Source organism: Haemaphysalis longicornis, unplaced genomic scaffold, assembly GCF_048455015.1.
Source record: "Haemaphysalis longicornis isolate Haplotype H1 unplaced genomic scaffold, Haemaphysalis longicornis Haplotype H1 scaffold_2, whole genome shotgun sequence".
Lineage (NCBI taxonomy): Eukaryota > Metazoa > Arthropoda > Arachnida > Ixodida > Ixodidae > Haemaphysalis > Haemaphysalis longicornis.
Window position 1 is genome coordinate 263,601,914 of NW_027526295.1, and position 15,204 is coordinate 263,617,117.

Genomic DNA, 15,204 nt, shown 5'->3' on the forward strand with positions numbered 1-15,204 from the left:
CCGTACTCTTGGATAAACTAACACAAGAAAACCCTTCTAAGGAATAAATTTCCCTGTTCGGGAGTGGCGGTGTTAGAGCAAGATGTCTCCAAAAGAACACTGGTTGGATACAGCAGCACACTACATGGCACAGAAAAGGTAGGAAGCGAGATAGGCGCGGTCATTCGGGTGACCGGTGAGAGTTTTTTGGTTCATCGTACCGACGCCTTCGAATCTGGCCTGAACGTGCAGACGCGGCTGACGAAGGTCCGTGCCCAGATGGCGTCCAGGCCACTTGCCCCGTCTGTTTGGACGCGGCAGAAGAGCCTGCGAGCACCGTCACCCACTACTGCAAGTCGGAATACGGTCAGTGTGAGCGCCAGTCGTTGACATCATTTCATGTTGAGATACATCGAAGGGGCTGGTTGCCCGCTGATTTTGCACATGCGTAGTAGCGCGCATTTGCAAATAATTTCTTGCTTCAAAAACGAACGAATAATGTTTGACGTAACCTAGTGGTAACTTGTTCGTTGAGACCTATAAAGAAATGTAATTGTATGATGTGTATGTATGTATGTATGTATGTATGTATGTGTGTGTATGTATGTATGTATGTATGTATGTATGTATGTATGTATGTATGTATGTATGCATGCATGTATGTATGTATGTATGTATGTATGTATGTATGTATGTATGTATGTATGTGTGTATGTATGCATGCATGTATGTATGCATGCATGTATGTATGCATGTATGCAAGTATGTATATACGTATGCATGTATGTATGCATGTATGTATGTATGTAAGTATAACCAAGAATGTAACGCATGCGTGTGTATAAACGTATTCATGACATGACATATTTATTTGTAAATTGACTCCTATTCATCGTTCCGGATTATAAAAAAACGGAAGTATTTTGCAAAAACATCGATTCATTATTCTAGTGAGGGTTTGAACTTCGCGCCTGACTCTAATTCCCGCTCCTTCCAACAGCTGCCGTCGTGAGCATTCCGGACGACGCCTTCACGTCAAGTACGGACTCCGGTGAGGACGGTGCCTTCGGGTGTGGGCGAAGAAACAAAAATAGCACTGGATTAGTTGGTTAAAAAAGACAAAAACAAGTGAGGAGGAGAAGCAGAGCTGAAGGCGCGGACTCGTTTGTTAACGAGGACTACACTGAATCAGAAGGGTTTAAATTCAAGTTTCAGAGTTTCGTGCGCCTACGATGCACCTGGGAAATCAGAGCCGCCGTAGTGAAAAGATGCAAATCAATTTGAACCACCTTGGGATTTTGAACGTGCGCCCCAATCTCGACATTCCGGTGTTTTTGTTTCTTACCTGGCCGTCACGGCCGGGATCAAACCCACGGACCCATGATCAGCAGCACAACGACTTAGCCACTGCGACACCGCGGCGGGTCGTATCGGCATAGTGAGTTGGGAGAGTTCGTTTATATTGATCTTGTTGAAAACGTCCGTTACTAGGCGTGGGACAAGTATAGTACAACACAACACCCATCTTCTTGTACCACGTCTACTAACGCGTTGTTTTAACAAGATTACCAAGCAATTTTGCAATATCAGGATAGTTTCTATTACTATGTCCCCCTGTTTTGTTAATATCGTCAACTGAAATAATATCAGTACTGTATATAAAATAGCCCTCTAGTTCGAACAGATTACCGCAGAACCGTAATGCGCCGTTGGTTTATTTTTCACTATTGTACATTTATAACTATTGGACGGTAGCCCTCCACTGTTTTTATAATCACTTAACATTATTTGCTACTTGTTTCAAAACTTAGAAGACAGGAAGTTTTCCCTAGGTTACGAATTCAGATTCTTCCTAGACGTAGATCATCTACTGTTGTAATGAAGTATTTGCTTGCAAATAAGCTATCAACTTACACAGCGTTTCGGAGGATTTCTTCATAGTCAACTATTCTGTTTATTCTGTGCCTGCAAATCACAATAGCGGAAAGAGGTTTTCAGAATATCTCCTAAAATATAAAGCAGGGATTGCTTTTCCTTTTTTTCTTTGGTCTGAGCGGCCTGTTAATTTTGCTGGTCGCCGTGTAACTCTATTGCTTTCCGCTGCATCGCAGCCTCCAAAATAATCTGCGCGCTGTACCTCCGAGCAGACGTGGGTCTTTATGTGTCTTGCTTAAAGGAGACGGAAATAGGCCACTTCTTTGAACAGCACCATTTGCAGTTGAGCACGCACCTAGTCGAAACAGCGCTACTTTTTTTCTGTTTCTATTTATTTTTTTACAAACGCGCAAGCCGCGAATCACAGCTCAAAATGCCAGACAAGGGGAATTGTGAAAAAAAAAATGTTGGAAGAAAAGCTACCGTTATACTCATGGATATTTGTTTGAGCGCGATAGCCCGTATTTTGGTTTAGAAAATTCTGGTGAGATCAAAAATCTGACTCGTGCTTAAATAGGGGATTGCCGGTTCCATGCCATGTCTTTAGTACAGCGAAGGGACCGGGTCTCAGAAAAGAGAGGACACCACAAGTTAGTAAAGCCATTTTAAGGAATGTCAACCTCCCTTCAAAAGTTGCTGTCGTTTTATTGTGGACACAATTTTCCTGCTACGAATGGCCTCGTGAGGTCAATATAAACACTTTAACAAAGAGTTACTCGCATTTAGTGACCTAGCTAAGGCGGAGTTACTTCAAAACGAGCGTGCAGGGGGCTCAGTTAAATGTCATTTAATTTTAAAACTCTGAGTAGAACTCCACCAAGCAACTGAGGACGAAAGCAACAAAAAAAAAGGGGGGGGGGGGTGACATTACCGTTGCGGGTACGACTTTCTAGTTATTGTAAAAACCTGAACACCCTAAAACAAATCAAGGAGTGGGCCTAGGTCCTGTACACGTTTGACTCGACCTTTGTGACGAAAGCAGATACATAGTTTGGATTGGCCTTCGTGGTGCTGTTGTCAGTTCTTTTTATCTTATCGAAGCCGAGGTATGGGTTTAAAACAGTTGCCACACCTGAAATAGTCTCCGGGTCCAGCCAGGAGCTGTAAGAGGGAATTAAATGGATTGGATTACAGGCCATTACAGAGATCTTATGATCGGGCGGCGTAGAGAGAGAGAGAGAGAAAGAGAGAGAGCTGGAGGCGCTTTTAATAGCAATGGCGCCCTTTTAATCTTTTGTGTTTGTTTGTTTCTCTCTTTCACTGCAGCCATTCAACCCTGGTGGGCACCAAAAATCGGCATCTCAAGTATGTCTTCCCTAATAGCGGAATTCTTGTGACTGGTGCTGTACTCGGGTACAAGTTAAGAACGGCAATAGCGTATGTAGTGTATCACTCCACCAAAGAGACGGAACCGAATTGGAGATTGGAGATTGCGCCTAATGAGTAACATCATCTTATTTTTCACGCCTAACTCTTTTTAACGTAGCTGTAGAAATTTATAAGCAGATTAAGTGCGATAAACAACAGAAACGACTCGTGTCACGTTCTCAATGCTCGAAGTAAGGCACTTTTTGCGCCGCGCGGAGTAACAACCGGCTGTGGTGATGAGGAGCAGGGGCAACTTCCGTTCTACATGAAGTTCCGTTCCGAATCTACATGAAGGGAATATTCGGCTTCCAGAAGCCCTAGGATTTAAGGGTATCACAGAGGAAGTTAACTTCAAGGCTGTCGAGGGGACGAAAAGAAGTTTAGAATGCTGGTGGACGAAAAGCAGAGAGGGGAATGTTGCCTAGGACAGTTGCCACCTGTAACAGGAAAAAAAAGTATTCTGTGCCTAATAAGCTTTTTGTGCCTGCCCTGGGCATCGCTGGTATTAAACCAAGGGGTAGGACATGGGTATATTGGTCCATTTTGGTAAAATGACATGTCATCACACCGCTACAAAGGGAAAAACAATAGCAATCATCATCATCATAATCGTTGTCGTTCTTAGGTTGTCCCCGAGTATAGAGCACCAAGCAGATTAAGCTGAAACAGTGCGCATTCACTCATCTTTCAGGCTCTTCGTACGGATCGCAGGCTCAGATCCACGTGAACGTCAAACGTGAGTATCGCGTAACGCACTTGCTAAACCGAAAGTACAATTGCAAACAAACAAACAAAAGAATGCCTGAGGCACTCCACTGTGAGAAAATGGCTGACCAACGAAGCTTTTTAGCACACGATTGCGGCTGAACGCTGTTGAACTAAGTTTGTCGAGCGACTGCTCGGTTTTCGCGCCGAGAGCGCGGAGTGATCGCGCCCACAACTGCACCTCAAGGCGATGCAAAGACGCTGCTGGGCGCAGGCGCAAACGCGCAATGAAGATGGATGTAGCCAGCGCCCTTACTCTCTCCTTTATCTATCCCCATCTCCGCGTCTCTTCCCTTGGAACGAACGAGCGATTAGACGCTTTCACTCCGCGCGACCGCTCGGGGCGCTGGCTTGACCTTGACGTTACAAGGAAAGAGCCGTTTTCTGGGTTGGACCGGAAGTAATTGATTGATTGATTGTAGGGTTTAACGCGCCAACGCAACGCAGGCGATGAGGCGCGCCGTAGTGGAGGGCTCCGGATTAATTTTGACCACCTGGGGATCTTTAACGTGCGCCGAAATCTCGTACACACGGGCGTTTTTGCTTTTCGCCTCCATCAGAAAAGCGGCCGCCGCGGCCGGGAATCGAACCCGCGACCTCGTGCTCAGCAGCGCAACGCCTTAGCCACTGAGCCACCGCGGCGGGTAAGCGGAAGTAATAAACTTCGTTTGAAATTATATTCCAAATAGTACGAGTTAGGGGGAACAAATGACCGTTTTGAGGGAAGTGTTAAGAAGCAATAAGCGCTACTGGTTGAGTCCTATTCCGATGGCCCGCCACACTTTTCCTTTCGGTTGCATCGAATATGTTATAAATTCTAAATAGCAATATTGCACATGGTTTTGTAGAAGCCTATTCCTTGTGCGTGCAGTGCGCAACGCCTTCCTGCACCAGCGAGTTTTACTTCAATTGGGTATATCTGAAAACGGCTGACGCGTACTCCTGGGCCGACTATCTCGGTTCCAACAAACGGTTGGAACCGAGGTAGTCGGCCTAGACGTGCGAGTGCAACCTCTAACTTGCTTCAGCCGAAGGCAGAAGAAATTGTAAAAACGAAAAGCTGCCTTGTAGGCAAGTGCGTTGCAATGGGCACTATATACAAGAGCACAAAATATATATAAAGCTGCCAGAGGATCCCACTCAACCGGACGCCGCTCTTCCCTATCCCAGATACTTACACCGCTTTTCCTTTTCCACAACTTCCAACCGATTCGCTCGGCATTCCCTTCCGCTCATAAGAAATGCACGAGAAGGCTTGCCAACATGACGTCCTTTAGCATGTAGAATGCAATGTAAATAAATGTGTTTCAAAATCCATCGCAAGTTTTTATCCCGAGAAATGAATAAGTATTCGGAGTTAATACGAACAGTTAGTCAGCCTCGAACCTGAAACCTTATTCGCGGATCATGTTTCACCTCACCGGGAGGAGGTGAACTTGCGCCGCTTGCATTATAGCCTCGCTTAGTATGTAACCTTGTCATCACGAAAACAGCCGGCGTTCTGTGCCTGTGCGTCCAGAAAGCAGCTTATGTTTTCATTTATTTACTGACTCGTATTTAAATAGTTACGAGCAAGTTGGTTCCGCGAGGTTGCATTACTCGGGTAGCGCTGTGTATAGTTAGCAAGGAGTACCGCCCGGTACCCGTGGGAGACGCGATCTGTTTGTTGCCCGCGTGTTCTCGTTGCAACTGAGCATCCACGTAAGCCGCATGAGCCGCGTACACTTCGCACGCTTCCAGACGAAGCTGGAAGGCAGCTCCTGAAACCCCCAATATTTTCGAGCAACCACTTTGAGCACATACGAGAGATAAGTTCAAAGACGCCGGCGCCGGAGTTACGATAAGGACCCTCGTGGCGGCCAGACGGACCTGTCCGCGAAAAGCGGAGAACGGACTCCAGAGAGCGCCGCTTGCATAGAGGCACAGAGATAGTCTGGACAATCGGGTCTTCTGCCGACACCGCTGACCTGAGGTTGTTCCATATCGTCGCCGCAGCCGTACTACAGTGTATCAGCAGCGAGAACGCACTCTGCAGTTAAAGAGCGTAGGGCGTTTATCGGGCTGTTATATTACCTCTTGATCCACCACGTTTTAACTAATACGAAGCCGAAATATTACGGCGTAAATTGAGTATTAAAATATTAACAAGACTTGGGACAGTTGCAAATGAATAATAGCGCTAACAATGGCATGGAACCGAATACATCGTCCGCGGGTTTCACGCAGGCGACGTCACTGTCGCAAAAGTCAGCGGCCAAGTTCCTTCTTTTGCGACGGAAAAAGTGTGCATTGCCTATCTAATCGGTTTTCTCGCTAGAGGCATTGACCGCGCATCGTGCAACCGACAGCGGTCGCAAAGACCGATCCAACGGGAAAATATTTACTCACTGATTCCTCCAACCTAACGAGATTGCACAGCTGCATGTAAAATAGCTGGAGACTGTTCAGGTTGTTCTGTAAACTTACGGGCTCCCTCTAGTTCCCGGCTCTGCCACACAGGGTATGAAAGGATGCGTTGTGTGAACGTGTGTGAAAGCATCGTGGCATATTTCTTTCTCATTGTATACGGCCTGCAGTGCAAGCTACAAACCCCTGCACGTGAAAAACTAGAGGTTTTTGTGTTTTTCTAATGTCACCGAAAGTGATGACATATTTGAATACCTGTATTATTCAGTATCTGCCATAACCCAACCTGGTCCCGCAAGATTAGCACATTTTAACGTCAAGAAGATGTAGTTGGAGAGTTTCGCACACCACCATGTCTCCAATTTACGAAGAAGACGATGTACACAGTTACTCCAAGCCGTACTCGTGTAAAGACGGCGACCGCCCATTAAAAGCCATCTCGTTCATTTTTCCTCACGCCTCCCGTAATTTGTCCTGCCGCCACGTGACAGCATCAAACTCTGCTATCCACGTTCTTGTTCACCAGAGCTACCTGCGCTCTTGGCCGCATTGTCGCAGCCCCTGTTGAATAGAACAATTTGCCTACCTAGTTATTCTAACCCAGTTTATCCTGCACATGCGCTTCTCAAGAAAAGTCAGCGCCCCTCTCCCCCCACGTGCATATATGCGTTTCCTAGTCAGTACAGCCAGCCGTCACCTGAGCTTGCTTAAAGGGGTTATATCACAGCATAAACGTACCTAAAGCATACAAAACCACCCGAACTGAAATAAATAAAATCCGAAACGGACCTGCAATGGTTGAAAACCGCGGGGTAGAAAAATATTCAACAGAAATAGCCGAAACCGACCTAAAAGGGGAAAACCCGCAAAAGCGCACAGGCAGTAGCTGAAACTGACCAGAAGGCAACGAAAATACCCGAAATGCCATTTATAATGCATAACGATGCCATAAATAGATTATACGCGTGATAACAAACGTTTATATTCAAATATGGCGAATCCTTGAAAACGAAAAAAAAAATAGCGGTAACGGGATTTCAACCCGGGTTAGGATGTTTGCTTCGCAGGAGCGGAACTACTACACTAGGAGACCAAGCGGTTCTGAGCGATTAAATTGAGGCCCACATGCAACTGGACGTAGCTTGAAACATACCCCTAGATGTCGTCATACGTCGCTTGGCTGTGCTGACTAGGAAACGCATATACCCCCCCCCCGTTCTAATTTTTTATTTTTTTCTTTGGATTTCCCGAGACACTAAAATTATCTGTTTGCGGAACTTTGCGGCAACAGCAAGCCAAACCTTCTTCAAACAAATCATAGAATCGGGCGGGCAATTTCTGTAAAATATGTGTGTAGTGCGTGCCCTATTATTGCCACCTCCCAAAATGCAACCTTCGAGCAACAAACGAACAAACAAGTAATTAGACAAATTCAGCATGAAAGAGAATGTTTATTTCTTGCCCCTTGGCAGAATGTGGATCCATTGTTTGTGTTATGACTAGAGGCCGGATTTTCAGGCATTAAAAATGTGCATTTTAGGCGCCTAAAACAGGCAGACAAAACAACGTTTTAGGCCCTCAACGTCGCACATATAGGCGCGATACATTTTTACATGAGTGCAAATAATATCAAACTAAGACGTGCGCGGTCTGTATCTATGACAGGGAAACCAACAATGTTATGATGGTGCAAACACGTCAACAGTTGAACATGTCTGTTCAAATGTCCATGTAAGTGGCTAAACAAACCAAGATAAATTGTCTTAATTCAGCAAGTGGACTGCTCGAATTCATGTTCAATGGTCATGGTCGCTTGCTCTAGCATCGCATATAGTGAAACAGGCGTGAACATGAATACTTGAAGGCTGGGGAGGTTGAATAATAAACGTGCTACTCTGTGTCTGCCTGACTCGAATAAATTAGGACACGACAAAAACGGAAACAAATATTAAACGCAAGGGAGACGACGATTTATTAAAATTTAACATGGTCTCACATGAAGACTGTTAGAGAGAACTCTGGCAATTTTCTCATAGATATTATCTGAATTGTATAAGCAAGGCGTCCCAACACTGCCAAACACACTTCTACACATTTGAAGAGCATTTTTTCAAAAGTGTTTAACAGCCGAACAGATTTTTGATGGAAACGCGTATTTTAGAGCCCGTTGGCGTGTAAAGAAATGCAGCTACGCAGGAATGCTTCGCCGTTAGCGCTTCAATACTGCTAACAAAGGCGTGTTCAATGCTCAACTGTTGCGTTAAAAATTCAGTTGGATTGAAGTAGGGTTCCAGAAACGTAGATGCGACTGCACATTTTCGAAGAAATCTGTTTTTGGGAGCCCGCGGAGCGTAGTCTAACAATAACTGTGAAAATTGTGGAAGCAATAGCAAACTAAACCATCTCCAAGATTTTTGTTCAAAATTTTGCCTCTTTTCACTGAGAATGAGCATACCATTCTGTTTGTGTTTGGTTTTTTTTTTTTTTTTTTTTGAGAATCTATTTAACTAGAGGGCAAGGCTGCACCCTATAGAGTTCTGAACAGTTAATGCTGCCCAGTAACGTGAATACGATCTCAAACTGCACCCGAATGCGAAACTTCACGTTAAATAGTGTTCACATAGGTGCCGATATCGAAAATAGGCATTGAAAATAGGCATTTATCGGCATTTCTAGGCTTTCAGTCACAAACGCCAAAATAATCATGTATAGGCGCTATAAAAACACCATAGAAGCCCTTCTTAACCTTTAATTCATGCTCATATATCAAAATGGTGCGATAGAAGCGCAAGGAACATAATTAGCATTTGCCTAAAATCCGGTCACTAGCTATGACGTTAGTTCATATTATATTTGTTTATATTCTACAAAATGGCGTGCTAATATCACCCATCTTATAAATGGGTATACGTTAACTGGAGTATAAATCATGCGTGCATATCCCAATGTTGAGGGTAGCATCCGCATGAAGTTTTCTGCGGAAGGAGAAGTATTTCCTGAGCAACTCATAAACTCGCTGGGCTTTCGCCAATATAGTCAATGCTAGGTTTGCTTTGGGCCCCAGCACATGGAGGGGCATAGAATTAGACCCGGGCAACGCCCACTGTCAATGAAGTGCGTGTAAGATATTGTGACACGCAGAATGCTTGCTTAGAGTGAGATCCGTGTCTTCTCTTCGCAGTCGAGTGTCTTTACTATAGATTTAGATTTACAGAGCACGCGAAACATCCGAGGGAGCTGAATGACGGTGTGCAGAGTGCAGTTACAAGAGGTCCCGTAAGCATTGGGGGAAAATGAACCTTTTTTAGGCGGTTTTCGCACGGGCAAGAAAACTCAATCCCACTTTCACCGCGCGCCGCATATTTGGATTTGGAAAGAGAGAGAGAGAGAGAGAGAGAGAGAGAGAGAGAGAGAGAGAGAGAGAGAGAGAGAGAGAGAGAGAGAGAGAGAGAGAGAGAGAGAGAGAGAGAGAGAGAGAGAGAGAGAGAGAGAGAGAGAGAGAGAGACGTTTATTTGAGCCGCTGAAGTGGCAGTGGTTCGGTTCCCTACTCCGGGAACCGTGAGGTAAGCAGAAAGCCTCCGCTCCGGATGCCAGGAGTTGCTGGACGTTCAGATGGCCGCTCGGTCACCAGGTTCTCCCTCAGTTCAAGGGTGGGAAGAAGGGATCGGCGTGGAGGAAGTTTGGAATTGCGATCACACTGTGTTATAATATGATGTAGAGTCCCGGGTTGTGAACAGAACGGGCATTTAGCAGAGTATTGACTTCAAAACATTCGATCTAGGCGAAATGGGTGAGGATCGAGAGGTATTATAATAATAATAACAAATGCTTTTATTTGTCGTAGAGGTGTAAAGTACATGACGCGTCAGCCCAATCCAAATAGGCTGGTCAGGCTGTACCGGGCAGCCAGTGTCAGGACGCTATAAATTACAGCAGGGAAAAAAAGAAAAAAAAAAGAAATAAAAGAAAGGTGAAGGGAAAAAGAAACGAGAACAGAAAAAAAAGGAGGAAAACGATCAGAAGCGGTAAGCAGTGTGTAATGCATAGATACAAAAAACGAAACGCAGGGTTGCTCAACTTCAGAAAAGTTTTTCCTTAAATACAATTTGAGAGCATGTGTCGATGAAATGGAGTAGATAGCAGTGGGCACAGAATTAAGTGTAAAGGGTACATTATAATTGCGCACAAAACGTCCAAACCACGTGTAACGTCGGGGTATGCGAAACAATGGATGGCATATCAGGGGTCTTGTAGGCACAAAACGAAACAAAAAATCAGAATTTTAAAAATGGCGCCGGATAACAGTGTGCAAAAATACTGCATCAAAAGAAAACAAATGGGAAGCAGAAAACAAGCTAATACCTTCGGGAATGTTGAGATTGTAGGATACATTTCGTGGTAGCGTTTTCAGAATACAGTTTATTTTAGAACACCAAGTGAAAGAACAATAAAAAATACCGTAATTCTATATCTCAAGATACTGTAACTAAGTGCATGTACGTTTGTAGTCTGTGAAGTAGCGATTCTTCTTCCTTGGAGAGAGCAGGATGAGGGGGAGGAACGTGCAGTCTGTCGGACCGGTAATACTTTGGAAGGGTAAAGGGAAGGCTCGCCACCTCTCTTAAGCGCTAACAGCGCACACTCCTCCTCTTCGAGGTTCCCCGTGTGAATACCGGTATTGATGGAATTAGCAGCGTGTACTCATAGCGTTCCAGCGTCAGCCTTTTTGCAGAACTCTGCGCATTAAGACGTCGGGATGATGAGCTTGCTTCTGCGTAAGTAGAAGACAAAAAGAAATTCTACAAGAATCCGTTTTGAGGTGGAAGCAGTTGCACGTTCCTAACCTTCAGAATGGCGCTTTCTCTTTCGTGCAGCCAAGGCGAGGTACCAGTTCCCGGAAACGGATCGCACGGTCGGAGCTCCTGGTAAGTACGTGCTGCCATCTCGGACATACAGTTAGACCTGGATGTAACGAACCTCCATGTAACAGATTCCTGAATTTAACGAAGTTTTTCAATTCCCCATTGTCAGCCCCATTGAAACCCATGTATTTGCGACCTCTATGTAACGAAGGCGTTCCGACGGTCAACCTTGATGTAACGAATTCTCTACTCCGATGAGTCATTGTTTTTTACACTTTTTATGAAAAATCCGCTGGAGAAATGCACTAATTTAGCGAATTTCATCCTCGCCGCAAGTTTCCGTGCGTTTTCAGTGTGAGCGCGGTGTAGATTAGGTGCTAGGCCTGCCTGTCGGCGTGTATAGTCGCGCGTCTCCACTGCCACCTGTGGTGTCGGTTCGTCGGTAATGAGTTCTGCTGCCAGAAAAACGAAAGTTTTCGTCTTTTGAAGACAAGCTCACAATGCCGCCTCCGCCGGCGGGAAAGAAGAACGTCGCCGCGCAGTACAGTATCCCAGCCGGCACCGTCTCGAGAATTTTGAGTGCGGCAGAAAGCATCAAGTTCGTGAGAAGGCGCCCTATCAGCATAAGTTTGGTCCTTCAAACAACTTATGGCACTGAAAAGTGTCGAAAGGCAAAAGTGAGGCTTAAGGTACGTTTGTGAATACGGGGGTAAATGACCTTGCTTCTTTGGAAGGCCAAGTAATGACTCAGTTCGTGGGAAAGCGACAGGAGCAAATGACGCACTTTTTCACTGTGAAATAAATCCTTTAAGGATGAGTTCTACATCACTGATGTCTAGCATTTTGGTTTCGTCCCTGCTTAATTTGCACGAGCCTAAACTCGAAAGCTGCATGTAACCAAAACCTGCATGTAACGAAATATTGCGAGTTTTTGTCAACTTCGTGACATCCAGGTTCAGCTATATTTGCTTCGTTCATTGTTCGCTCTGCGAACAATGAACGCCTTGAACAATGAACAATCAACAATGAACGAACAATGACCCCCCCCCCCCCGCCTTCCTCTTTCCCCCTCCCCCTGCCACTTTACCAGAATAACGTGAAATAAACGTTTGACCATCGGGTGTGCTGTGACGGTTTGCTAAAGGTTCATTTACACTCACTTTAACGAGCCAGCGCAAGTGACTTCGCAAATAACAATTGCCCCGAGCTTTCATTTCGCCTGAAGGTCAAGGCCACACTCGCACCAAGCTTTGCTGTGCGCGGACGGAAACTGACCGCACGTGGTTTGTGTCCGTAGGCCATGGTGGTCATTGGCCAACTTTAACTGCTTCGAACAGTTAAAGATTGCCGGCCGCGATGATGTTCTACAATGCGACGCACGTATAATATGTAATTATGTATTTTTTAATATTATTATGCTTTGTGGCGCTGCTCCGGGCGATTGTTTTCTGTTCATTAATATAGAACCGGTTCCATTAGCTGCTGGCAGAAATGGCTGGTCTGCAAGATGATCATGTGCGCAGCAAGACGTCAGGCTCAGCGTATACGAGTAAACGTGTTGCTCGTTGGTTCATGTCTCACCGCAGACAACAGCCGCAGATGTCGCTCCGGAAGGCTCCACGTGAAGCAAGTGATCGCGCCTGGAAACCACGCAGAACCAACGGCGACCGTCAAATTCACCATGATGAGTTCATGCAAGTGCGCCTTCTTGGAACAACGTACGTCACCGCCTTTTCTGCTCCTCTATCTCGAACCTAGCATCATTGGCATCCATCCCTGCAAGCAGCCATGCAAAGCTAGTCAGGCCCGACGACTTGCACAAGTCGATCGCCCACAATCCTTAAAAAGGGCAACCAGCATAGGATACGGGGGTGTGCCGCGTAAAGTTAGGTTTTCTTTTCGTCAGCCTTGCCTACCCTATTTTTAAACAGCGTAGTACATCTTTTCCGATGCTTTGTACAATACAAAACCAGGAATTTCACACCATGACCATGCAGCAAAGCAGATGCTGGAAGCAAAGAGGATAACTTTTACGCAGAGATCAGACGTTTCAAACTCTGGCAGGTCTTAACATCAATTCTAAATAAAAGTTGCAGAATGAATTTGGCGGAACAAAATATCCAGATTCCTACGTCGACAATACGCAATTAAAGACACGGGCAAGAAATACTGGCAACTTCGCTCGTTGATACCTATAGATTTGGCGGCTAGGCGCATGCCCGAAATATCGCAGTTCTGGTCTGTTATAAAGCACCCTTGTACTGGCGCCTCTTGTGATGTCGCTCGTAAAGATGTGTGGACAGAAACGATTACCATGCTTTTTTAATTGCTAATAAAGCATTTTCCCCAACTGAGGTCCCAGCAAAAAAAAAAAAGCGCGCCAACATTGACTAAAAAACTTCTAAAAAATCATTTGGAAATGCCACTTATCATAATAAACAGTGACTGAAAGGAATGATTTTATGGATTTACCTGTTACTTCTAAGCTCACCACATTTCCTTTTATATCGCTTACAACAAATTGCTTCCTTTTCTTGACAATTTGATCCACGCCTCGACAATCACTGCCACCCTGACATTGTGTGTGGGTGTAGACAATACATGCTGGACGAAATCGCACTTATTCTCCCCCTATTGCTGCTCAAGTGGCTTAACTGCTGCGTTGCACCAAGAACCTTCGCCATTTTGTAGAGTAACTTCGACATGGCTGCGCCAAAAAAGGCATTCAGCCCTACCCATTACCCGATTATACCTTGTGTGCAGGCCAGACCCCCCTCAGAAAGCAGCTTCTGAGTGCAGGGTGTGATTCCCAGTAACTTGTTGGAATGGGACGGGAGGGGCTGGGATTAAAAAGCGTGAGGGGAAGAACAGGGCATAGAACACACCGTAGGATTAGCAGTCCTAGATCATACGAAGATGGGACGAGTTGAAGGTGGTTGCCCGAAGAGCAACACACTTTAGGTGAATCCACACCTAGTTAGACAGCTAGGCCTCTAGAGGTGCGAACTATCTCAGGAATAATGATCGCAGATCCTTTTGTATGACGCGCGTTAAATCGAAAATAGCGCTCAGGTTCTATTTCCTTAACAGAAGGCCGTTTGCACTCCGGTCTCAGGCTAGAGCAGTGATGACCTAACTGCAGCTTGCTCCCTCCCAATGTGTAGGCATGGTTAGGCGTTGTGCGGTGCTGCTGCTCATCCGTTAACCGCTTCCATCAGCTAACCGCTTCTATCAGTTAACCGCCTAGTGACAGTGGCTGAGCGGCCCACTCGGTGGCGCCTCTTGTTCCTCGCGCAGCCACCCAGTTCGCCGTGCTGGCCAGCAAGCGTCCGCCCAGCGGCGACGGGCCGCTGCACCTGGCCGACGACGTGACGCTCATGGCGCTGCCGCTGGGCAAGACCGAGTTCCCCACCTGCGTGCGGGCCGAGCCGAAGAAGAGGCCCCTCTGGAAGTTCTGGTGAAGCCTCCTCCTCGTCGAGCTGCTCACGCCAATAAAGCCACGAATCACGCGCGGAGAAGGCCGATTTGCGCGCCAACCCGTGTGATTTGGCAAGTTTTCTTTTAAAGCGAAGCTTTAGTGCCCTCACTGGTGCCGTTGTACGCCCTGCAGGGAGGCCAACTTTCCCTGACGAAGACGATGAATGATCGTGGGTGAAGGGAAAGAAAAAAACGCTTCCCGTGGCCGGAATCGAACGTTGGTCCTTCGCGTTATGCAGCCGGCGTCCATCCGATTATTTCATTTGGACACGGCCGAAGCGGTTTGGAAAACGCACACGACATCCAAGGAATCCGGCCGTCACGAGAAGAATGGCTTAGCCCGGCGTCCCGTGTTAGCCACAACACGTGAGACCTAACTTCCCGTTTTGAGGTTTAGAACGTTAGGCCTAA

At 46.0% G+C, this 15,204-nt stretch overlaps 1 protein-coding gene across 2 annotated transcripts in view; it reads left to right on the plus strand.

Annotated features, from left to right (window-relative positions):
- The window catches only part of LOC144170589 (uncharacterized), a 77,226-nt gene extending 62,344 nt beyond the window's left edge, over nucleotides 1-14,882 (plus strand). For both annotated transcript variants that reach the window (XM_077700477.1, XM_077700476.1), the window contains 7 exons: nucleotides 232-345; nucleotides 980-1,030; nucleotides 3,181-3,219; nucleotides 3,974-4,018; nucleotides 11,329-11,379; nucleotides 12,903-13,034; nucleotides 14,614-14,882. In XM_077700477.1, the coding sequence (XP_077556603.1) occupies nucleotides 232-345; nucleotides 980-1,030; nucleotides 3,181-3,219; nucleotides 3,974-4,018; nucleotides 11,329-11,379; nucleotides 12,903-13,034; nucleotides 14,614-14,777 (596 nt within the window). In that variant the 3' untranslated portion in view covers nucleotides 14,778-14,882. The remainder of the gene's footprint in view (nucleotides 1-231; nucleotides 346-979; nucleotides 1,031-3,180; nucleotides 3,220-3,973; nucleotides 4,019-11,328; nucleotides 11,380-12,902; nucleotides 13,035-14,613) is intronic.
- The last annotated feature ends 322 nt before the right edge of the window (nucleotides 14,883-15,204 follow it).